The sequence below is a fragment of the Falco punctatus genome (assembly GCF_963210335.1).
Source record: "Falco punctatus genome assembly, chromosome: 6".
Classification (NCBI taxonomy): Eukaryota; Metazoa; Chordata; class Aves; order Falconiformes; family Falconidae; genus Falco; species Falco punctatus.
In genome coordinates, this window is record NC_137585.1 from 44790173 (window position 1) to 44813615 (window position 23443).

General features: G+C 41.7%; 1 protein-coding gene across 4 annotated transcripts in view; it reads left to right on the forward strand.

Moving 5' to 3' along the window:
• Nucleotides 1-23443, forward strand: part of CRADD (CARD and death domain containing adaptor protein) — an 82486-nt gene that overhangs the window by 44226 nt on the left and 14817 nt on the right. The window contains exons 3-4 of one of the 4 annotated variants that reach the window (XM_080393334.1): nt 15061-15147; nt 16466-16617. The exons of 1 other annotated variant lie outside the window; for it this stretch is intronic. In XM_080393334.1, coding sequence (XP_080249460.1) covers nt 15061-15147; nt 16466-16527 — 149 coding nt within the window. In that variant the 3' untranslated portion in view covers nt 16528-16617. Of the gene's footprint in view, nt 1-15060; nt 15148-16465; nt 16618-23443 lie in introns of those variants that run through there. 2 more of the 4 variants (XM_080393332.1, XM_080393335.1) reach the window with 2 other exon arrangements.

The following is a 23443-nucleotide window of genomic DNA, read 5'->3' on the forward strand; positions in this document are numbered from 1 at the left end:
TCTGGGCTTGGCTTTGCTCTGCAACTTTTCACTCTGAATCTTCCTACTCTTGCATACCAGCTGCCTACCCTCCCATCCAAACAGCTTTTCACACCATATAGTGTTTTGCTGTTCCCCTTTCCCAGTGATGCAGCACGGTGGCTTGCCAAGCCAGGAAACACCTCTGTCTGATGGGGAATGTGGAATATACTGGGGGGGAAGGCAGGATGCATTGCACCATGGTGTCCTTCAGGGAGTAGAGCAAAGGGAATACCTGGGAAGAAGTGCCTGGTACAGATCTTCAGTTGTTTGGGGAATATGAAAGAGGGCAGAGCAGGAGAAGCAGCAGCACGTGGTAGCCAGTGGCCAGTGCAGCATCAGTCTTTCGTCATGGAGGCTGACAGCCTACCCGTCTCTAGCTGTGGTCAGTTCTGGGTGCCTACCTCTTGCCACCCCTGCCTAGTCACAGTTAGCTGCCCTCCCTGTGGTTTTCCTTGTGAGAGCAGCCTCTTCCTCATAGGACTCATAGGACTGCATCCTGCAGTTCCCCATCTCTCTCTTCCATATTTCTCCTGGGGTCAGCAGTCCTCCAGCTGGCTGGAGAAGGCAGGAGAGGGCGTAAGGAACGTGTCCCAGGAGAGTAGAGAGGAAAAGACGCTGAAGAACTGCTACTGTAGCTTGCTTCTTCTCATTACTAAGAGTGATGTGATGGTGACCTGCTTTTGACTATAGGTGGCATGTGTATCTGGCATCTCTGCCAGAACATCCGTTTGGTGTGAGCTTTGCTTGGTGGAGCGATACAAATAGCAGAGGGGCTTGCAGAAACAAGGGACTATCAGCCATAGTTGCTGCTTTGCTTTTTACTTTCATTGTACTGTTAGGCTTTTAAAGTGACTTGAAGTACTTTTTATCTGTAGTATATCAGAGCTTTCTAAAGCCCGCATTAGTAAAAATATCCTTGAAACTAAGTGCAGTCATTGAGGTTAGAAAGACTAGAGCAGGTGGCTTGAGTGTTCAGAGCATCCCCCCAATTCCTGTTATTCCTTTCTTCCTGAGGTTTGTTTACTTCTTTTAATAGAATCTGTGTGTCAAGGCCAAAATACAGTATATCTCTTTTTCCTCTCTGAACTGGAGTTTGCTTTTACCAGAGTTTAAGGGGAGCTGGAGGCCCCTTGGGACCCTTTGATGCCTGTGGAAGGTGGGGAAGGCTGATCAGTCCTTTCTTTAGAAAATGTACTGCATTTGATAAAGGACTTGAGTTATGCTTTTGACTTCGTGTGTTAACAGTAAAATCAATCTTGGGGCTGTCTTATTTTTTTATGTGAAGGAGAGAAAACAAGCAAGGGAGAAACTGATTCCTCCCGTATTTCTTTTATTCAAGGTAATAATAAAAAAGAGCTCTCTGAGTGTGATTGAGGCATGTTTGTTCATCAGCCCCATAGGAAGTGGTGTTTTCTGTGCAGCATAAAAACACACAGCTCTCAGGTACATCCCTCAGTTACAAGAAAAGCAACATGCACACCCAAAACAACCCAATAAACCCAAACCATCCAACTCTCCAAACCAAACTGCAGCCAGAGTGGGACACCCTAGCAACACAACTACCTATTTTGAAATTTCTATCCCCAAATTATCATTTTATTTTCCCTCCAGAATATCTAAATTAAAATGAGGACAAGTTGCCAAGCTGATTTATTAGTGAGTAATGGTGAAACTGGTTAGAGCTGTGCCGTCCTTCTTCCTGCAGTCCTCTTGACCTTAAGGGCTGATTTTATGTTAAAGTACAATGGAGATTAGAGTAACTTACATCTGTGATCCCCTGATGCCCTGTTTCTGCTAAAATGTCCCTGTAGTGAATGAAAGTTCTTATTGTACTTGCACTATGGTGTGCTTACGTGTCATACATGTAGGACCACATCTATCCGTCATATGACTACAGTGCACATCAGTGGATATCTCAGGTTGATTTGCATTGTAAGGCATGTATGTGTGTGTTTGAGAGTGACCTCAGTTCCCTGGTAGCAAAGCTATTTTGCTATTTTGGCTCTATCTGGACATGTCCAGGAACCTCAGTGTCTTTTTCTAATGACTTGTGTTTAGGAGTTTGAAATGGAAATAATTTCTTAGCAGCTTTATGAATGTAGACCAAACTGATTATGAATTGCTATCTGTGGCATAGAAACTCTGTAAGTAAATTAGATGTAATTTCAAGGGCTGATGGGCATATCCTCATTAGTAGGGACAATTAGTGAAAAGCCAGCAAGGGATATGGCTGCATTTTAGTTAGTCTGGCTTGTTTGGCTGTTTTTATTGCTCTAAACTTTGTCCATAAGCTGAGCAGAATTCAGGGGGCTTCCTTGTTTGATATTCTGGCTCTTGTTCAATGGAGTCCTTAATCACAAACCTAACTTCAGGCATATGGATAGTGCCACTTATTACGGGTGTTGACAAAGCCATCTCCAAGAGTCCCCTTCCTGACTTCTTTAAATACAAGCCTGTTGTATTTTCTGCTAGCATAAGAAGTGATATTTGACCATTTGTCCTGCTTTATCTTCCTCTTCCTGCTTTTTCACCCCCAATATACATGAGGCTCTTTCAGAGTGGAAGGATTTAATTTCTTTTAACAGAGTGAGTGAGGCACGGAAAAAGAAATGTTTATCAAAGAGGCCAAAAGAACGAAATTCTACAGAGCATGGAAATTTCAAAACATTAGTTTCCAATGAGCAGCAAGTGACTTCTCAGGAGTGCCAAAATGATATCCTTAATGAAAAGAATTTCTACTTCCATATGCATGGTCACAGCATCACAGAATGGTTGAGAATGGCAGAGACACTTGGGCATCATCCAGTCCAACTTTCTGCTGAGAGCAATGTCAGCCAGTGCAGGTTGTGACCCATCGGATTTTGAGCATCTCCAAGGATGGGGACTCCACAACCTCCCTGGGTAACCTGGTCCAGTGTTTGATCACTCCCTCAGTAAAAGATTTTCTGGTGTTTAAGTTGAATTTTCTGTATTTGAATTTGTCCCCTTTGTCATCCTGTTGCTGGATGTTGTGCCACTAACTGCAGCCCCTGAAGCCCAACAGTTTGTTCTGTTGTCAGTCTGCCTCACTGTCCACTTAACTAGACTGAACCACATCTCTTGTCTACTAGGATGTTATGGGAGACAGCATCAGAGGCATTACTGAAGTCCAGATAAACATCTGCTGCAAGCAGTCATCACATGGTAGAAAGCTATCAGGTTGAGCTATCATGTTGCCATGAAAGGGCTGAGGATAAAAGCAGCAGTTAATACACTGTTGCATTACTTTCTCAGCCAGTGAATTTGCTAGCTAGCTGTTCAAATCTCAAGAGGCTGTGAAACACGTGCAGTTCTAAGCCTGAAGCTGGCTACTTTTAAGATGGAAAAATGTTTTTTAATTTAATTTAAGAAATAATTAGTAGAACTTTTCAAACTGGATTTTTTAATTCTAGTTACAAAAAAGGGACATAAAATCAGTGCAAAAAATTATTCTTGAACTTTGGATCAAGCAGGTTAGCAGTAATAATATATGAGCTCTTTAGGCATTATAAGGAAGAAGGCCACGTAACACTGCAATATTATGGCTTTTTAAATGTGACTAAGTTTTTTCGTACTGTAAGCTAAATAGGAATGAAATCTGGAGTTTGCAATTTTGTGTACTGTTCTGCTATTTCAGTTGGAGTTGGTTTTTTTTCTTGTTGTAGTTTAACTTTTTAACTCCTGTGCTAGTTAACCTTTTATACATGTTCAATACTATACTAGATTTTCAGGGAGTAAGTTTGGCTCATTGCCTGCATAAGTAGTGCTTTTTCTTTTTTTTTTTTTTAATGTGTTGCAATTCTGTGGCCACTGTTGAGTCATGCTGTGTAACTAGGCCAAGCAGGGATGTATTGCCTATTTCTGTCTTTCTAAGGATATTTCTAACATTTGGCTCTAATTAAGAGAATGAAGAAATGGGGGAAAACAAGATATTTTTTTTATATGACCTTCAATTACTTAAGGAGAGAGTTAAACTTAACAGTTTGAGTTCTTTTGTTAAAATGAAACTAGAGCATTGGTCATTTGTAATTTGTAAGTTCTTTCATGGATTAAAAAATGCTTGATGCTAAACTAGGGGGTTACTAAAAGGTCACTTTCAGAGGAGTAGAAGGCATAACAGGAACCAGTGGCTGGAAGCTGAGGCCAGAAAATTTCAAATCAGATGCAGGGTTCATACTTTTAATAAGAGAGGTGGCTAACCTTTGGAGGAAATTGCTGGTTGACAAATTAAATGTTTCTTTTTAGTAAAGACTAACAGATTTTCTGGAAGATGCACTGTAGCCAAACATAAATTTGTCCTATATTCAGACACAGTTGAACCTAGTGCAGGGGCAACAATCTGAAATGAAATGGCTTGTGATAATGCAAAAGGTTAGACAAGACCAGGGATGTTCAGCGTCTAACTCTAGATCACATATGCCCTCACTCAGTCTGCTACGATCTGTTGCTGTAGCACTCATCCATCGTGAGACAGGGTGAAAAGTAGCCTGCCTACGGGAAGATTGTGGCTAATAGCTACTTCTGCTAAGACACACAATTGTCCAGCCTGTAGACCACACTGCTCCTGAGGTTTCACCAGAGAGACCGTTCTGGTGGTGGTAACCTGCCCCCAGGTCCCTCTGTCAGAGGACAGTCAAGATGTGGGAGCCTAGCTGTACCATTGGAAAATCACTCCAGCACTGGCCCTTGAAGTTCAGCTTGAAGTCTGGGATTAGGTATGCAGATAACATTGAAGAGGGCAGACGTGGATACAATCATTTAGAAAGACAAGGTGATCTACCCACAGTCAAAATTTGAAGACTGAAAAATCTGGGAGGAACTCGTAGCAACTGCCCCAGGAAAGTTCTCATCATTGACATAGTGTAACCATACAGGAATGGAGCTGAGGAACCACATAACTCCCCTTAAGAGATAGAAAAGGGTCCTGTGATTAAGACCTAAGAAGGAAACGTAGAAGATAAGGATCTTGTCAATGTAATTTTCACATTGGGGTCAGTGGGGAAAGTGAGGAGTTACAAGCTGCTGTTAGCTTGCCCTCCCACATTATAGCTCACGTATTTTGCACAGTAATTCTTCTGTGAACCTTATAACTTCTGTTGAACTCAGTCAGAATTTTCTGGAAAAATAGATGCAAGGCAAGGATGGGCAAGGAGTGAAAGTACTGCCGTTCAACATGTTCATTTATAAAAAGGAGAAAACATTTGGCTAATTCACAAAGGCATGGCTGTGTGGAACAGGTACCCTCTGATCCTCAGACAGAAGGTACAACAAATACAATGTGTTGGTTTTTTCTTGTGATCCTGGGTGTGTGTAAGGCCTTGAAGATGAGTCAGCTATGAATTAATAATGTGTGGGGTAATTAAGAAACCCATATAATTTAGTGAAATTATCTTCTTATGACAGCAGAAAGAACACTGAGACTCCTGTGGCTGGGTCATAATTCCGTCGCCACTTGAGATCCACTGAAGACACTGGTAGTGACAGTGTTTGACATTGTGTTGAATTGTGTCCACAGTCCCATGAATCAGAAATAACAGACTGCTGTGAACCAAGTCTGAGGCTTCCAAAAGTGTGTTAGTGCATTGGGGTTCAGCTCCCACCGAACTCCACTGGTCTTCTCTAGAAATCTCAGGCATGAATTTCCAAGCAGATTAGCTGCTGTGATCTGACTCGCCTATAGAAACTCCAACTATGAGAAAAGTTGTTTATTCAAATAACTGGCCTAAAAATAAAAATGGCATTTGTAATGCATTTCAGAAATCAGTCAATTATAATTCCCAGGAACTTGTGTTCAGAACACAGTCGTTCTGCGTAGGGCTGGGAAGATGATAGGAAGTAATACGTTGTTGGGAAGTTCATACTTGTTGTGAGATTTATTTTTTGACTCTGAAACATTGCTTTAAGTGGTGTGGTTTTATTGTTATGTTTGTTACATGCATTTTATTATGGGCTTAGGGACTGAACAAGGACTATTATGCAAATGCAAAGTGTCATCTTCATTTTGCAGATGGTTCCCGCTCTTAGTCATACTTGACATAAATTGTTATGGCACAGAATAAATCATTTGATATTTAAAGAGAAGTTACTAGTTTGTGTAACCAGAAACTTTCTTTATTAACTAAAATCAAAGAGGTACTCTCAAAATGTGTAACTCCACCAGCACTTTGAGATCACTTATATTTTGGTCATCCTGGGGTTTTGAGCTAAAGAGGAAACTCCACATACATGGCCTTTTATAAACCATATAAATCAGATGATCAGGTTTAATTTTTATTATATGAACCCTGCTTTTATTACATTTACCTTGCTCTGGAATTTTGAATATAATCAGTGTCACAATGACCTTACAAATATCTTATCCAACCTTTTTATCTCATAATATCATACCCAAATACTCTCATCATCCTGTATCACATCATCTTCCCCACCTTCTCTATGCATTTCAAGCTGCCCAATTAGCACATCACACATTTCATTGCCTCTTACCTAATTAGCAGGAAACAATTCCTTCTTCTATTATGGAAAAAGAAATTACTTATCTTTCAGGCCAGCAAACGGAGATCTTAATCTGCTGGACCTCTCAGGAATCCCAGGCTTTATTTACACCACTGCAATTACTTAGCAAACAAACCAGCCAACCACTGTGGTCCACAGTGAATTATGAAGTGACATTTGTCAGCAAGATGGTATGCACTGAACTCAGAACCTCCATGTTCTGAATATTGCTGAAGTTTTGTAGGCGGCATAAGAAAGAACTGGAGAAAGAGTGGGAAGAAGACTATCTGAAGCAAATGACACATTTTCTCTCCAGGTTAGCCTGGAGTTTTTTTTTTTTTTTTTTTTGAGGACTGGATACTGTCTGTTAGAAGATGCTGACTTAACCTGTTAATAGAGACAACCCATTTCTAGAAGTTCTGCAAGCATTCTTATTATTAGTCTGGGAATTCAGATGATCCAGCTTGCATCTCTGGATTGATTAGTTTCTTGTGTCACAGTGCCTAATATCAGCTGATAGCTTAGTAGGGGTATTTAGCACTAGCCTGGAGCACTGTGTCAACTGAGACAATATGGTGGGATCTTTCTGCTAGAGCTTAAGAGGAAATTCTGGGGCAGCTGATGGGAAATTTGGCTGCTTTTTTTTTTTTTTTTTTTATGGGAGGCGCTCATTTTAAGTATTTCTCTTTGATAGGGAAGTCTGACAGAAGCTGTGGATTGGCTTGGAAAAAGAGGCTACCTAGCACAGTGTTGCTTGTCTGAAAGAGGCTGGTAGGAGATACTGGTGGAGATGTATAGATCCTCAGCATGTCCAAAGGCTGCATTTGGATCACTGTGGTTTGTAGTCACTGGAGACTGTTTATCCTCTGAATTTGTCTAATCTGTTTTGAGCCCAATTTTACTTCAGCCTCTAGAACATCCTGTGTCTACGAGTTTAGCGAATTGTAGAGTGAAGAAAAAAGCTGATTTTTTCCTTATTCCTTTTTTACTTATAAGCAGCCTGTTAAGGTATGTATGGTAAGCACCTGTGCTCAAAGGTGGCTAGCATCTGTCTTTCTGTTTCTTTGTTTTCAGTGAGTGTTGCTGACATGGTGATCGGTACTAAATATAAAAAATTATTACCAAATGGGAAGTATGAGGACAAATAATCTTTTCAAGAAGATTGTATGTTCTCTGCACAGATGGTGGCTTTTTAGTGTTCACAGACTCAGTTTCAAATAAGCTAAGAACATACTTTTAAAATGATGTCTTGAAACTTACTGTAGCCCACAAAGCAGTTTGGGATATTACTGTTGTGAAAACAGTCATTTTTGCACAAGTGATGCAATCTCTTGTTGTTCTGTGGTGGTTTGAGGGTGGGATAGACTCTTTCAGTGGTTAATGGGTCATACTCAACTTGGAGGCCCGTGACAAGTGGAGGAGCACAGGGTCTGTACTGGGACATGCCCTGTTTAACATCAGTGACCTGGGGGAGGAGACCAAGTGCACGTTCACCAGGTTGACAGATGACATCAAACTGGGGGAACCAGTCAGTATGCTAAAGCACAAGGTTGCCATTCAGAGAGACCTGGACAGACTAGAGACATGGGTCAACAGCAACCTTAGGAAATTCATTAGGGATGAATGTGAAGTCTTGCAGCTGGGAAAGAAGCAATACAGGCTGGGGACTGATTGTGGGGAACAGCTGTGCTGGAAGGGAACGCAGGAATGTGATAGACAGCAACCAAACATGAGCTGGTGCTGTGCCCCGACAGCAAAGGGGGCCGACACCATCCTGGACTCTTTTTAAGAGGAGCAGAGCCAGTAGATCGAGGGAGCTGATTATCTCCCTCCACAGTTAACAGGGCACATCTAGATATTGTGGCTAGTTTTGGCCTCCTGAGCACAGGAAAGACATCAATAAACAGCAGGGAGGACAAAGGCCCACCAAGATCGTTGGAGGCAGGAGCATGTGCCATGTGAGGAGAGGCTGAGCGCTGGCTTCAGTGCACCCATTCCTTATTTTAACAGCAGATATACACAAAAGATTTCGTGCTGGTTCATGTCCTCCCAGTTGACAGATGAGTTAAAACTCCCACAGCAGGATGTCCTTCTTAACCCACCAGCCCCCCAGCAGAGGATTTGATTGTTGATGTTTCCAGAATATTTTTGGGAATATAGTTGATATATAGTTTGATACATGGTAATTAGAAGACATCAGGTCCTATGAATGCTTTGGAACTCTGGACCATAAATATGATACCGTATTCTCACTCTTATCAAAAATCCACAGTGTAGACCCCAATGGACATTATCTCGCTGATGCTTGACAAGAAATTCAAGTAAATGCTTATTCATTTTTTCTCTGGAGACATGGAAGTTCTCAAACTTCCAAAATTATGCTTTCAGAATGGAGTATCTCTTTTAGCTCTTCACTTTCAGGAGGTAAAAATAAATTTGTGAACTTGCAGAGTAGAAGGGGCAATTCACAAGAAGCTGACAGAGAGCTGTTAAACATCAGTGAGGCTTCCTGTGGTGGATCTCATTGCTGCCAAAGGTGTTAGCAATAGCAACATTTTAATTCCAGGAGCATGAGTTCAGGGACACCGATCATTGTCTTGTTGCTTGTGGTATCCTTTTCTTTCTCAACCAGTTCCCCCAATTTCCAACAAGATCTCTAAAGGCTGAAGAGAGAAAGCTATGACCGCTTTCAGAGATCCAGACTGGGATAGAGTTGGCAATACCCTCTCTCTATTGAGACTTGAGCAGCTGGTGCTTGCTTCACAGCATAAATATATGTCAAAGAGCATAAGCACTTCCACATTCTTTCCAGTGAACTTATTGGTTATACACATGATCATCATTACTGGTCCAACTTAGCCGGGACTTCACCAAGTTATAACCGTATAGATGATCCAAGCCCAGGGTTCCAGCAGCACACAGCCTGGCATGGGGCAGGACGGTTCCACAGACAGGGTCCCCGCTGGAGAGCCCCAAGGTGTGAGCCTCCACCCGACCTTCTCTGTCCGAGGACATGGAGGAGATGTGTCATTCAGTATTCAAGCTGTGCTCTGGGGGCCGCAGATCCTGGAGCAGAATTCCTCATCCTTCTACTGAGCTCCATCAGAGTGTGTTGACAGTCTCCCTCTACTTCTGGTGGTGCTGTGGGAGCTCATGTCCTTGCTACAAAGTTACCCATCAACAAGGAATGTGCCTTGCCTACAAGGTCTTGAAACTCAGTAGTTCCTCTTTTGTTTCTTTCTTTCAGAATTCAGATTTTTTCACATAGCTATGAACAGTTTTCTGTTCAGTGTCAGGTAATTAACTTTTCTGAGTTACTACATCCTGCCTTTACTTACACTGCCCTGTTCTCTTGAATGCACGTCTTGTCCTGCATAGTTGTTACTACCAGTATTAATGACTGAATCAAAAAGAGTACAGCTGAGTTTTCAGCTCCTGGGCAGTAAATAAGGCCAAGAGTTAGGAGAAGCCACCACCAAAAAATTTCCCCAAGCTTATACTTCGTAAATGGAGCTAATTTTATCTGGAAGTCACTGAGACATAAAAGGTGCATGATTTTAATGTCATTTTGATAAGCCAATTTTCAGAATAAATTTCACTTTAAAACCTCAGATTGTCAATAGGTAAATATGTTTTTTTAAAAAAGCTGGCATGTACAGACACATTTAGAATGGAATAGAAAGAAAGAAACTAGTTCTGGTTATTCAGAGAAAGCAATGGAATATACAAACCTCTGCTCTGTGCTGAAAGAGACCTCATGAGAATATTTGGGTTACTAAGAAAATTATTAAAAATTAAGAAAATGCTGAAAGCAAAATTTGTCTTCACTATTTGACCCCTTGTTACTGCATATTGCAACACTCTTGAATTACACAGTAATATGTATGCATGTTCAGCAATAGCACTGCATCATTACAGTGAAATGAACATTGGAATAGGTGAGGGTCTTCCCTTAGGCTTTATTTAAGACTTCAAACAAGGGCAGGCAGTTCTTAAGTGATACTTAATTTCCCTGCAGGAATTGTATTCACCTTTGTTGTGCAGGCATAGTATTGCACAATGGCTTTTCAGTGGGTTGGGTTTTTTTCTTGTTTTATTCTCCAGCTAATCTTCACACTGAGCTGGGGAAGGATAGCATGTAATTTAATATAATGAAGGTTATTGCAGAGGTAATTGTTGCATGGGTGATATTAAAGTAGCACTTTGCTGCTGCTGAGCACTTCACTTCCCATTTCAAAGCTAAAAAACCTTCAACAACAGGGGAAAAAAAAGAAAGAGAAACTGCATAATTTAGATCTCTTTATAAGAAAGCATTAGAGCATTCTCCAGTGTGAGGAATATTCATCATCGGTTCTCATACGTGATTTGCCAGCATAACCAATAAAGAAAAAATAAGACAAAGCCACCAAACGCTGTGATTACAGATCCTCTGTTACTGGCATTGTAACCACTTTGTGAAGTTTGGGAATAAATGAGTAGATATTTTTAGACTTTGTTGCACAATAGAGATGCTTATGTGCCATAATTAAAATTTGCCTTTGTGTCATTAGGGTTCATAATCCTACTTGTGTGCTGGCTGGCCTGTACATCCCTCTGTGGGAGATGGTCTGATCTGGGATTAATAATCAGAGTTTGGATGTGCCCTGATCTCCAGTTCGGACTCAGGTGCATTGTGTTCATATGTGCATCACTTGACTTGTATGGCAGCTGGCTGGCTGTGATGAAGAATCAGAGGGAAGACGTGGACTGGGGAGAACAGCTTCTAGTTTCTTGGCAAAGCCTTCCAGATTTTCAGCAAACCTGCAAGGCCAATTTGATTAACTCACAAAGTACAGAAGGTGATCTCAAAGAATGTAGTCCTTCAAGCAGCAGAACAGATGATCACATAACTGCTGTGATATTCATATATGCTTTAATAACTTTAATAAGTGGAATATACTGCTGCCTGCTTGCAGAGACAGATCATGAACTCCTTATCTTGTAAATCTCTACTGAGCTCACGGGGCTGACTAAAAGCCCACAACATTTTCTGTAAGAAAAGATGTCTAAATTCAAAACCATGGCCAAATCTCAAATTATTTATATTTTAAAACTTCAGGGGGAGTTTAGGTTATCAGAATATAAAATACCGCAGTATTTCTCTTTACTTACAGCTATATACTTTCCTGTGTAAGAACTGCCAGCTTTCAGCTGCCAAGTTATAATTCAGATGAGGCTGAATTTCAGTAACAGACAAAATTGTTCTTAAATACACCTTGTTTGTAGACCTGTTTGGGACACATCAAGGACTTGTGTAAATGTTTTCTGTGAAGATGTATTTAGGTCAGGTACGTAGTATGCTCCTGGTGTCTTAAATTTAGCAATTTTCCTACACTTCAGCGCTGTCTTTTGCAGTGTATTTGGTTTGGAAATTCAACTGATAGCCAACTGGCTTTTCTTGTAAGAAGACTCAGAATGCTTGAACAAATTAACAAGTTGTGAGGGCTTCCAAAGGGAAATTGCCCAGACTGGAATATGTCTGAGGAGAGTTTGTCATCAAGGGGAATTCTCTGCCATCTAAGAAATCTTTCCTCAGTAGTAGACATCCATCCCTTATGTAGAAAACACTGCCAAGCACTTATGGAAATATTAGATCTGGAAATGACTGACTAATTGGTTGACTGAGCTTCTTCTAACACAGCCCCCACCTCTCCCCCCCCCCCCCCCCCCCCCCCCTTTTTTTTTGACATTCCTGGCCAGGACTGCTTCCTCAGTTAATTCAATTTTCCCATTTCCTCCCTGGCTTCCGCTGGCTGCGCTGGGACAGGAAGTTCTGCTGCACCCTGCTCAAGACTCATCTCCTTCTGCAGCTCAGGCGAAGTGTTTCACCAGTCCTTTGCAGACCCTTGAGCAACCTCTGGTTGTGAGCACCAAAGCAGGAGGCTAGAAAGCCCTACATGCTTTTACTGCCTGAGGGCAGCTGGAAGAACAATTTCACTAAGAAGGACAAAGAGGTTAGAGCAGTCTTCTGGGAACCGAGACATGTGGATTCAAACCTCCTAAGAAATGAATCTTGGGTGCCTAGGGATGTTGGACAAAGTGGCTCAGTGGCAGCACTAGTCCTCAGATCTCATTGCGAGGACTGTGACACTTGCTTTTGAAATGATGGATTTATCCAGCTCCGGAAGAGGATTCTCGGCTGAGAACCATGAATGGAGACATACCTCCTTGTGGCCCTGTGTTAGACTCTCATGTTATTGAGGGGAGTATGGCCTGGCATTTCTCATTTCTTTGTTTCTTGTTCAGTCTGCCAGCTATTGTGAATCATGCTCTCATAAGTCTTACTTGCCCCATGCATAGCTTAGAGGGAGCCTCAGCCTTCAGGAAGGTGTGTGAAGATCACATGAAAATCCAGTCTGACATTTTGCAAGTTTGCATTTCCCAGTTTTCATTTGTTCAGACCTCTGTGGAGCCCTTAGCTGTTTGGAGCAGTTTTCTCTTTTTAAGCACATAGTACAATACCTTTCATCAGCATCTTTGTCCTGGAGCATTGTTTATGTTTGCCTGTTCCTCTTAAGAAATGCAGAGTGTGCTTGCTGCTGAGGTCTGAAGTACTCAGCTTGCAGCATTGCAGCAGATCTCCCACTCTGGGTCAATTCCAAAATACAGAACTTGTCTTTTCTCAGTTTTTCTCCTTTGCTACTCTTATCAGGCTATGGCTGTTCCCACAAGATGACATGTCAGAGTAGATAGATGCCACCTCCCCTGCCTTCTCAGAGGTTTTCCCTTTAGCCTCATGAGCCTCAGGAGAGATTAGCTTTTCAAAGCTCTTGTCAACATCCTCTGAGAATGCGTCAGATTTTTCTCCCAAAGCTTGTACTTTTTGCTTCAGTGCTGCAAGCTGCTGGTCATTTCATCCTCGAGTAAGATCACTTCTTTCTCAATGACACTTGGCAAGAAGTTTGGAATTGCCTTTCCTTTGACTAAGACATTTAGCTTGTTTGGGCCTCAAGTACTCTGTCTTTCAGGTAATTTAATGCTTAACCCTCTGATTCCTTGTTTAATGGTGCACATCTCTTTCTGAAAGAGCAGCTGGAGAAGAGAGAAAAATTGCCTTACAGGCATTTTGCAATCTTGACAATTTGAGAGGCATTGAGGGGGACTGTGAGGATTGTCTGTGAGAATCTACTAGCAACGATGTGACTGCTTTCCATTGCTTTCCATTGTTGTAATGCTCATCACCATCCTTCTCTCTTCCCTCAGCATCTTCAGCCTTGAGGCTCAGAGAAATGCTATAAAGGAGAAATTAACCTCCATGAGCATCAGGATGCAAAGTCTGAGCCTTATCAAACGCTAAAAAGGTTCCTTTCCTTCATTTGGAAGGAACATCTAGAAGTAAAGTGAGTATTGCAAAGTGTGAAACAGGCTGGCAAGACTAATCTTAGGGCCATAAAATATTACCAAGGCAGTTGCCCCATGCAGTCTTTCTGCTCACAGTGGCAGCTGGTCTCATAGGAGAGCTTTGCTGAACTTCCGTATCTGCAGGGAGGTGGCTTGGAAGGGCTACAACAAAGGACGGAGACAGTTCACAGTATTTTAAACTGTAAGTTCCAAACTGAAATATTTTAATGTAAGCTTACTTACAAGCAGTAGTACCAGCTTGGATTGCTAAGGCTGGAAGGATTTTAGAAGCTGGACCTGTAAGTTTCTGTTGAACTTTCCATGCATAGGTTGCAGTGTTTACTGACACTCAGTAATGGTACCAGAACCCAAATTTGGTTTTCATCACAGAATTTGCATTTCATGGTCATGAAAGGTGGAACGTGATTGGCCACTTTCACTTTCCTTTCTAAGGGCTATTTTTAAAGTGTTTCACTTTCTGGCTCCCCTCCATTTGACCTGTGCTGTAATGTTTGGAATAGAGATGCTTCTGAGGAAACATTCTATCCAAACAAACTCCCTTCCACCCTGTTTTTCATGAAATCTTTCTTGGATGGTCACTAATGCTCTATTATTTTTTTTCCATTACATTCTCTATTAAACACAGACATACACTAGAGTTCTCATGATTAGTAATTTCCCCAAACTAAAGCAATATTAAATGCTTTTCTGTTTTTTTTTTTTTTTTGTATTTTGGAAGGCAATTAGAAACACTATGGTGCTTACTTGTTTGTTTTGTTTTGTTTTTCTTTGCTTTGGGGCTTTGGGGATTTTGGGGGGATTTTTTTTTTCTTTGTTTTTCCCGACTATGGGCTGGGAAAAGTGAGGAATTGGAAACCCTGGAAATCCTTGGCACTAAAATCAAAATAAGTTTTTCCCCTTTGGTAGTATGTTTGGAAATGAGGAGAGATGAGTTGTTAAAGAATTGGTCATTACACTCTGATTTATGGAAACTTCCGGTAGTGACGATGCCTTCAGTTGTACCTAGGGACATGCAAGTTCCTTCTTTCACAGCATGCTGATGTGTTAGGTCTTCCCAAAGCCGTGCAGACCATGCAGATGTTTTGAAGACAGAGTGTTTCGAAGACAGATCTTTCCTTTTTGCAGGAGTGTGGCAGAAGAAGAATGAAATATTCATGGGTCCTTCTTGGCTGATTCTCCACTGGGTATGTCCCAGTGAAGAAAGAAATGAAGGTCAGAAATGGAAAAGGGGACCAAATGATCAGGGTAGAATTGATGTGAAGGTTTGCTGTGCCTGTGGTCTGTCTGAACCTTTGCCAAAGTCTGGCTTCCCAAGAAGTTGCAGTATTTCTCTATCTTGCTTGATCTGTGCTTTATTATTTTATTTCAAGTCTTGTAAAATCAACAACTCACAATGCAATAAAATTTCTGCTTGCTTTGTTTATGTCAAACATAGATATCTTTCTTCCTCTGCACGTCCCACACCTGGGATAACATGATGAGAGGTCTCTTTCTTAGGTCTTCACAGACTTGCCTTTGTGTCAGGGTTTTTAAATCAAATCATTTACATTGTATCCTATTGTTGGATAAAATATGTATTTCATATGCTGCTTTGGTAGCCCAAGTATCTTGGGACTTACATTCTTCCTGCTGGAGTGTTTTTTCAAAAATATCTGGTTTGAGTTGATGAATCTGAAAACTATAATCTGTATTTTTATTATGAGCTTCTTGGCACTGATATGTAATAAATTTACTTCATTACCCCATCCAAGAGAAATACGACTAAGCTGAGAGTCATGAATGTTTCATATCAATATCCTGTCTTTAATAAATCCCGGTCACTTCTGCAAAAAATCTGTCTGCTTTCTGTTTTGGGATGTTCAGGAAGAAAAATAAGGGAAAATGAAATATTTTGGTCTGGGACTTCCTTCCTTTTCTCTGCCTCTTTCGCCTTTGTCTTCCTGGTAGATACCTCCAGTATGTGCTAACTCAGCTGGGCTGCAGCTGAGCCCAGGAGCCAGAATGGAGTTGGTACATCCATACTTCTAGTGGCTCACTTTCTAGAATGTTCTAACCTCTAGCATTTTAAAGCTTCTGCCCTCTGAATCCTAAATTGTTTGTATGTAAGAGCTTCCCACCCAGCCAAATATTTTCGCTCTATGGCAGTGGCAAGCAAAAGGCAGTGTGAGACCAGTAGGCTTGTGGAGCAGTGGAATAAACCAAGAAAACCTAAGTGATGGGAACTGCGTGCTGTGCCTGGCAGGTAGCACGTGGCTGGGGCTTACAGACACTGCTAGTTTTAGTAGTAAGAAGGCTTTCTCGATAGCATTGCCTGGTCCTTGCACTCTACCACTGTACTCTGCCTGTCTTCCCCACAGGCCAGCATCTATGCGGGCAGCTTGTTCTGATTTTCTTTGATTACTTTGTTGACTGGGGATGGACAGACAACCTTAGGAGTAGGCTTGATGACTGTGTGAGGGATTAACCTAAAGTGAAAGAAAGTAGACGAAACGAGAATAAATTTAAGACTATATGTTTTTATTCTCATTAGAGTTTCAGGAGATGATCCATGGGACCCCTGCTGGTACAAAAACCTGCTGTGGGGGAAGATGAAGCCACGTCATTAGGTGTAACTAGTAACGCCACCTGTTATCTACAACAAAAACTCAAGCTGTGTTCTCATAACAAATGAAAGGTATGGCGTAGTAGTTTCCCAAATGAGCTGTGATATCAAGATTTCAGTTTACTTTGGAAGATGCTACCAGGATGTAATTTCATAGGTGGGTTTTCTGGGCTGTTATAACTTGTCAAAACACACTTCAATTACTGCAATTACTGGAATTCCCTGGAGGAAAGCAGCCTTCAGAGGAATGAAACCCACAGCATACCAGCACAGATAGTTTTCCTGTTTGTTGCATAATAGGGTGACATGCTTGGTTATTCCATGGTTGGTCCTTTCCATGCTGAAAGAAGTATTCGGAAGTGAAAGTCCAGACTGTTCAGTGGCCTTATCTTTTTTTGAAGTCAGGTTGTGAAATGAGGGAAGAAACCAAAGTAAGGGAAGAAACCGAAGTAAGGGAAGCTTAAAGAATTTTCTAATCATCTCATCCCCTCCAGGATGAAGGGAGAAAAAAGATTTGCTGTGTGAATGGAAGACAGGAAGCATGACTTTGCAATTACAGTGTATGACGGAGACTCCAGAAATCCTGAGTTTTTAGCTCTGCCACAGATCTGTCTGCCATTCCCCCCTTTCCTTGCTACAGGTGATATTAAAATCAGCCTGGGAGGACCCTGGAGCCTTGTGAGGAATGAGCCACGTCTTTTCTGCCTGATGTTGTTGCAGAATATCAGGATCCATCAGCTCTGCAACACACCTAGATTTCCACCCACGAACAACAGCAGGGTGGATCTAGATTCAGGCCATCGTATGGGTGGGGGTGCAGGACGCTTAATTTGCAGTGTAAATAAAGACATAATGTGTTAGCATTGCTCCAGACAGAGAATGTCTGCAGTGTGCATAAGCTATCCTTTGTTTTGGGAAACACCAGATATTTGGGACCAACACCAGATATTAAAACCTTTGGCCTGAAGCTCTGGGCTTTATTGCTCGTAGTTTCATTTGCTTTTCAGCTCACAAAGCAATACTTTCCCACTCTAAATACAGCTTTTCAGCTCACAAAGCAATACTTTCCCACTCTAAATACAGCTTATCACAACAAAAAATGCATGGTGCTATTGCAGTTGCTGTGGCAGACACTGCACTTAATGAGATGTTCCGTGTGGAAAGCCGCACTTCTACGCAGCACAGCTCAAGGCTTGCTGAAGCTAGGAAGAACAGCTGGCTTGGCTGATGCATGCTCTGTGATACTGAGTTTGGGCTGACACCATAAAATATGACCCATTGATGCTTTATTGCTGGTGTAGGGTTGCTGTGTTCCAGCTGCACCGGCTGGATTAACAGTTGCTGGTGGTCTGCTGAGAAGTTGCGTGTGTGTGTGCAGTTGGGATGTTTCTTCTACTCCTATTTCCAGGTGCAAGCAGACTCAGAGTCATAGAGGAAAGAGGGTGATGGTTGGTTGTCCCCAGAACTCATCATGTTTCCAAGAGCTGTTATTTGTGTTGGTTTGCATGGAACTTACTTGTGCCAACGATGGTTACTGGACTTTCACTTATATCATGTTTTGTAGATAGTTGTTGAGTTTTAGGAGGCCAGCACCCTGCTGCTGGGTCAGGCCAGCATTGAGTTACACCTTGCTGTGCCGGTGAGCCCTGCCACGCTGTCAGAAGAGGGAATACACAGAGGAAGCTGTGCTGCCTTGTGGTCACAGCACACCCCTGGAGACTCTGCTGGAAAGGGTCTGGTTGGTTAACAGCCAAGCCTTACAGGAGTTTCCTGGCCATAAATAAATAAATAAATAAAAGCTGCTGAAGGAATAAAATAAATCAGTATGTGTTTCTGTCACTGTCTTTTCTGGTACAGTCCTGCCTTATGTACTTCCTATTGCAAATAAGGTTTAGACTCGTTCCTGTGTCACAAGCTTTTTTTTTTTCATGGGAGACCTAGAATAGCCAGAGCAATGGGTTGCATTCTGCACCTAGTGGTGCAGGCTCTGCTCTGAACCATGTGAATTTCTAGTTGGGAATTCAGATTTTCCTAGTAGCCTCAAAAAAACCACCACCCTCCACCACCACCACCAGTTAAAGCAGGAAGATTGTTGTAGGCAGTTAATTAAAAATTGTGTAATGTTAATTATATAGTCTGGCTAGATATGTGCTCCTGTAATACTTAAAATAATAGTTTGAAGGAAGGAATTGGAGAGATGACTATTTTTGCATTGGTAAAAAGCGCAACAGTCTTTATTTTTGAAAACAGCCAGGGGCTGGTTTGGCAGCAAAATCTTAACCCAGCAGCCATCATGCTTTGCCATCTGCTCAGACAAAGCACACCTTTAACAACGTTAATGCCTGAGCAGAAACGGAGACGGTTTGCAATGTATACATGCACGTCATTCCCATGAGTGACTGTAGGGTCCCAAACCTGCTCAGACCCCAGCCCATCAACACCATTGGAAAATCAATAGCCTCTGTGCCTATTTCTTCTCCTTTATTGGCTACTCCAGTCTCTGCCGCTCCCTCTGTACATGGAAAGGCTGCCCTGGCTTTTGGCCACTCCGGTCCTTTCCTTGCTCACCAGTGCTTTCCTCCCTCCTTCCCAAACATGAGCAGGCAGTGGGGATTAACACCGGGGGTGTGCAAAGCCAACTGGCAGAAGGAAAGCATCACAAGCTGTGCATCCACACTGGGCTACGGGATTTGATTTATACAGCTGAAACTCTGAAAAACAGTTTGCGAAGATACAGTTCAAGAGAAGACTCCAAGGTGACATCTTGCCACACTTGAGGCTGGGTTCTGTGCTAAATGAAACAGAGGTACCAGCTGTCTGCTACCTTCCACATCAAATGTCAGTATTAAGTGGACACTGATTTAGGGAATTTTAAATTAAAAAATGGCTTCTGAACCTCGCTGAAGAAAAAAAGCCCCAAAAAAATCTGTCTTGGTGGAAAATTTTTGCGGTTTTTTTTTTCCAACAGAAGCTGAGGAAATCATTATTCTCCCTGTCACTCTTCTTCCTGCTTGAAAAAGTGGGTGTGGAATGAGGGAAAAGGCTGGAGAAGGAAGAAAAAAAGAAAAAACCAAATTCATTATTTAAAAGTAGGAAGGGATTTTTGTTATGGAAAAACTTGCAACATACCTTTGACACAGCAGAGTCTACCCATCCGGTGGGAGAGCTGCACCCCTGCCTGACATGGGTTAGGAGACAGACTAACTGCCTTTCTGTGATGGAGGCACATGGTGGTGGCACCCTGCCCCAGCTCCAGGGTCCTCCGGCAGCTGCAGCACAAGGCAGGGAAGAGAGGTGGAGGAGATAGCAGACAGTGACAATAGACTTAAGTCAGTGCTAACAGTGGGAAACCAGGAGTCCACGCTTTGAACTTTCTGGGAAAATCTATCACTGTGTAAATGCAGACATCAGAATTTGACGCATAGTTGTTTTTTTCCAGATTAAACCCAATGCCTTAAATTCCGCCTGAAGAAACTGGCAGAATAGAGCTGAGGTGCAGACACTGGAGGATGCTTTGGTAAGCAGTGACAGTGGATCAGCTCTGCTCTTGGTGTAGCTTTTCATGAATTTTTGAGAAACTGTCATGACAGCACCTGCATGCGCAATGAGCACAGATAGGAGATATTTTTAGATACCTTCATGAACTACCTGTGGTCACTGGATGACTGAAAACAGAACAGGGCAAATCTTAACTACCTCTATCTTGAATGCATGGGAGCTCCTCTATGCAGGGCTTTTCTAGCTCCTCAAAAGCTTTAGGAGGATCTGCTCTGTATAGAGCTGTGAGATCAGAGCTCCAGCCTCATCCCAAGCTCATATGTGCATATGTATCTGCATAATATTTTAGCCTTTGTATCTCAAATGGCTACTGGCCCCTTTGGTTGTCTGCTCCCTTTGGTTATCAGTACCTCTGGATTTCCAAATTCCAGTATGTTCAATACCATACTTGAGATTATTTGGGACAATTTATTATTTACATTTCTGGGATGTGGTCAATTAGGCTCTCTGATTAAAGCTGCAGAGGCATGGCAGGGCTCCATTGGCATCTGAAGATGGGCACCTTTCAAAGCAGTGGTCATGAGTAGAAAATCCAGCATGGACGAGCTGCTGGGCTGTTGCCTTCTGTGGTGCTTTTCCTTTTTTACCTGTGTAGGCCCAGCTCTTCGGAGTCATTTGAACGTAATCATGGCAGTCTCTGTGTACATAATGAATGCAAAGCCTTTTTCACAACCCACACCTGCAACTGCAAACTCTCCGGTGCAGTGTCTCTCCTCCTGTGTTTGTATTTAACAGAAGGCCAGTCTCACAGGGAGTTTCCAGACAGTGCAGTGTGGAAGCCACAAAATACAGTAGTTCAGATGTAAGAAGGGCTAGGAGGCTGTTGGTTCAGAGTTCCTGGAAAGCTTGGGATGGTGTACAAATGAGGTAATATCTAAAACATCTTCAAATGTTCCTAAAGCAAATGTTGCACAATTAAATTAAGGCTTCAGAAGAATAAAAAGTAGAGTCAGATTTGTTTTTCTGTTGGAACAGGACAAGTGTGTCATATTTAATGATTCCCATAGAAAAATGTGGACTTCAAAATCAAAGCCACAGCTGTGTTGTTAGTCTAATAAAGTATATCGGATTGGGACACAGAGAGCAAACTGTTGCATAAAACCTGAGCAGTTCTCACCACCTCTTTCTAGTGTTTTGTCTTTTCCTAGGCGTTCTTTTGATGTAATATGGGTATTCATGCAGTAATTATATTTTTTCTCAGGGTCAGAGACCGATGAGCACCAGAGCTGTGCTGCAGATTGCTTCAGCTGCCTCCTGCTGTCCCTGCATGTAGCTCTGATTTTATTTCATAGATATTCTCAAGCTGTGTTTCTTAATGAAACTGTCTTCAAAATAGCAATCCATGGGTTTACAGAACTACAAATTTTTTACAGTTGTGTATCTGAGACAACTTTATATGTTGTTTGGAATTACTTCATTAAGCTTATGTTCAGCTGTTCCAAACATACTTCTGTTCCTTGTAAACGTTGTGCTCCTGCCATGCTTACAGACACAGGCGTCTTTGGTTGACCAAGTTTCTCTACTTGCATGTGGAAATAATTGCATGACACAAAGAACAGTATTAAAAATTGCTTATACTTTCCTTGCTTTGTGTACAGAAGGGGTCTGTTGAGACTCTTTGTCAAATGCTTTGGATTTGGGTTGTTTGAAAAGAACTAGTAGCTTCTGGTGATCCGGGGATCCTTTTCTCAAGTCTCACAATCTGACTGCACGGAGCTTTCTGAAAACATTGAGGCTCTTCATACTTTTCAGCTTAACTGTGCCCATTCACTTGGCAATGTTGGAAGTAAAAACCTTCATAGATCTTTAAATTCCAAGATGCCTCGAGCAAGGAGTTTTCATGTGGTACCTAAAGTTCTCAAATGATTCAAATACAGTATAAATGTCACTGAATAATGTCTAGTAAATAATGCCTTCAAAAGCCCAAGTCATAGCATTACCCTCATGTTCTTGTCAACCTCTTTTGTGTAGACAAGAAGCCCTCACTTTCAATCTACAGAACTGAATAAAGATATTTAAATAGCCCAGTCTTGTGGCTTTAGCACACAACTCCTAGGCTGTATAACAGTCTTAGAAAGCTGGGATCTCCCAAAATCAGGGAAAACCAAAGCATTGCAGCCAACTTTTCTTCTGTCTTCTGCACTTGAACTTGTAAACTTGCTCATGAACCCTCTGTGCCTGTCATTAGCATATTTACACACACTGAAGGGCAAGTGGAAGGTCAGGTGAGGTAGCTGGGCACTGTTTGTGTGGTCTGCACACAGCGAAAGTTAGGTTTGCATATGCTGATGTGGTGTGGCACATTTCCGCAAATGCAAATTTGAGGCCACTTTTGCAGAATGTGTTAACCTCTCATCACCAGATTGTTCAGCGCTTCTCTGAGGAGCACACACACAAAATTAGGTAACGTGTTGAACATGAAGCTGAAAATACTTAGCCCTGTCTAACACCAAAATCAGTTAGAAGGGTCATTGCAGGGTGTGTTTGATTTCTTTAATAAAGTCAACCAATGCATAGCAGTTAACATCTGAAGAAGGGAGGAAGAGAATGATGTGGATGTTTACGGTTCTGGCACTGAAATATTCAGCATTACAAAAAACCCCACTGATCTCTTTGTTTCTGAGTTTGTAGAACTAAGAAAATGTTTCCTTAAGGAAAAAAAAATACCCTTTTTTAAGATTGCTTTTCCATTGTTACCTCTAGGAGGTAGCTATGATGTCAGGAACAGTTGTTGAGGAAATAACAGCCCTTCTCTCTTGTTCATAGCAGGATTTCAGTTTTGGCTCCCCCAGGGACACAAGAATTGTTTGTATTCCTGCATCTCTGGGATGGAACAATTTGTCTAGTTTTTTGTTTTGCCTTTTGGTTTTGTTTCAGTGTTTCTTAGATTAGGTATAGCTGTGTAAAAATCCCAAACCAAGTAAAACAAATCTTTCATAGTCTGTGTGATCTTCCTGTCTTTTCATTTCTGATGTTAAAACATTTGCATTTCTGATTTGCTATGTACAAAAGCCAAAATGACTGAAATTTCAATTCTGGATCAAAATCTGGCAGCTAGTAGACTGCAAAACCATGAGGGAAAACATTGTTCTATATGCATGAGACAGGAAAATTAATGTCTTAAGGAAAAGATTTTTTCAAATGTTTAGGTTTTTCATATGAATTGTCCCACCAGTACTAGCATAAATCTTCTACAGATACCGTAAGAAATACAAATGTTTGATTTTGAACTTGCTTCAGTTGCTTTGGCAAAACACTATCTCTGAGTGAGTAACAGAATAATTGGGTTTGCAGCCTTCGGGTGCATGGCTGTGACTGTGAGTCACCTCATTATTTTCAGTAGTGTCT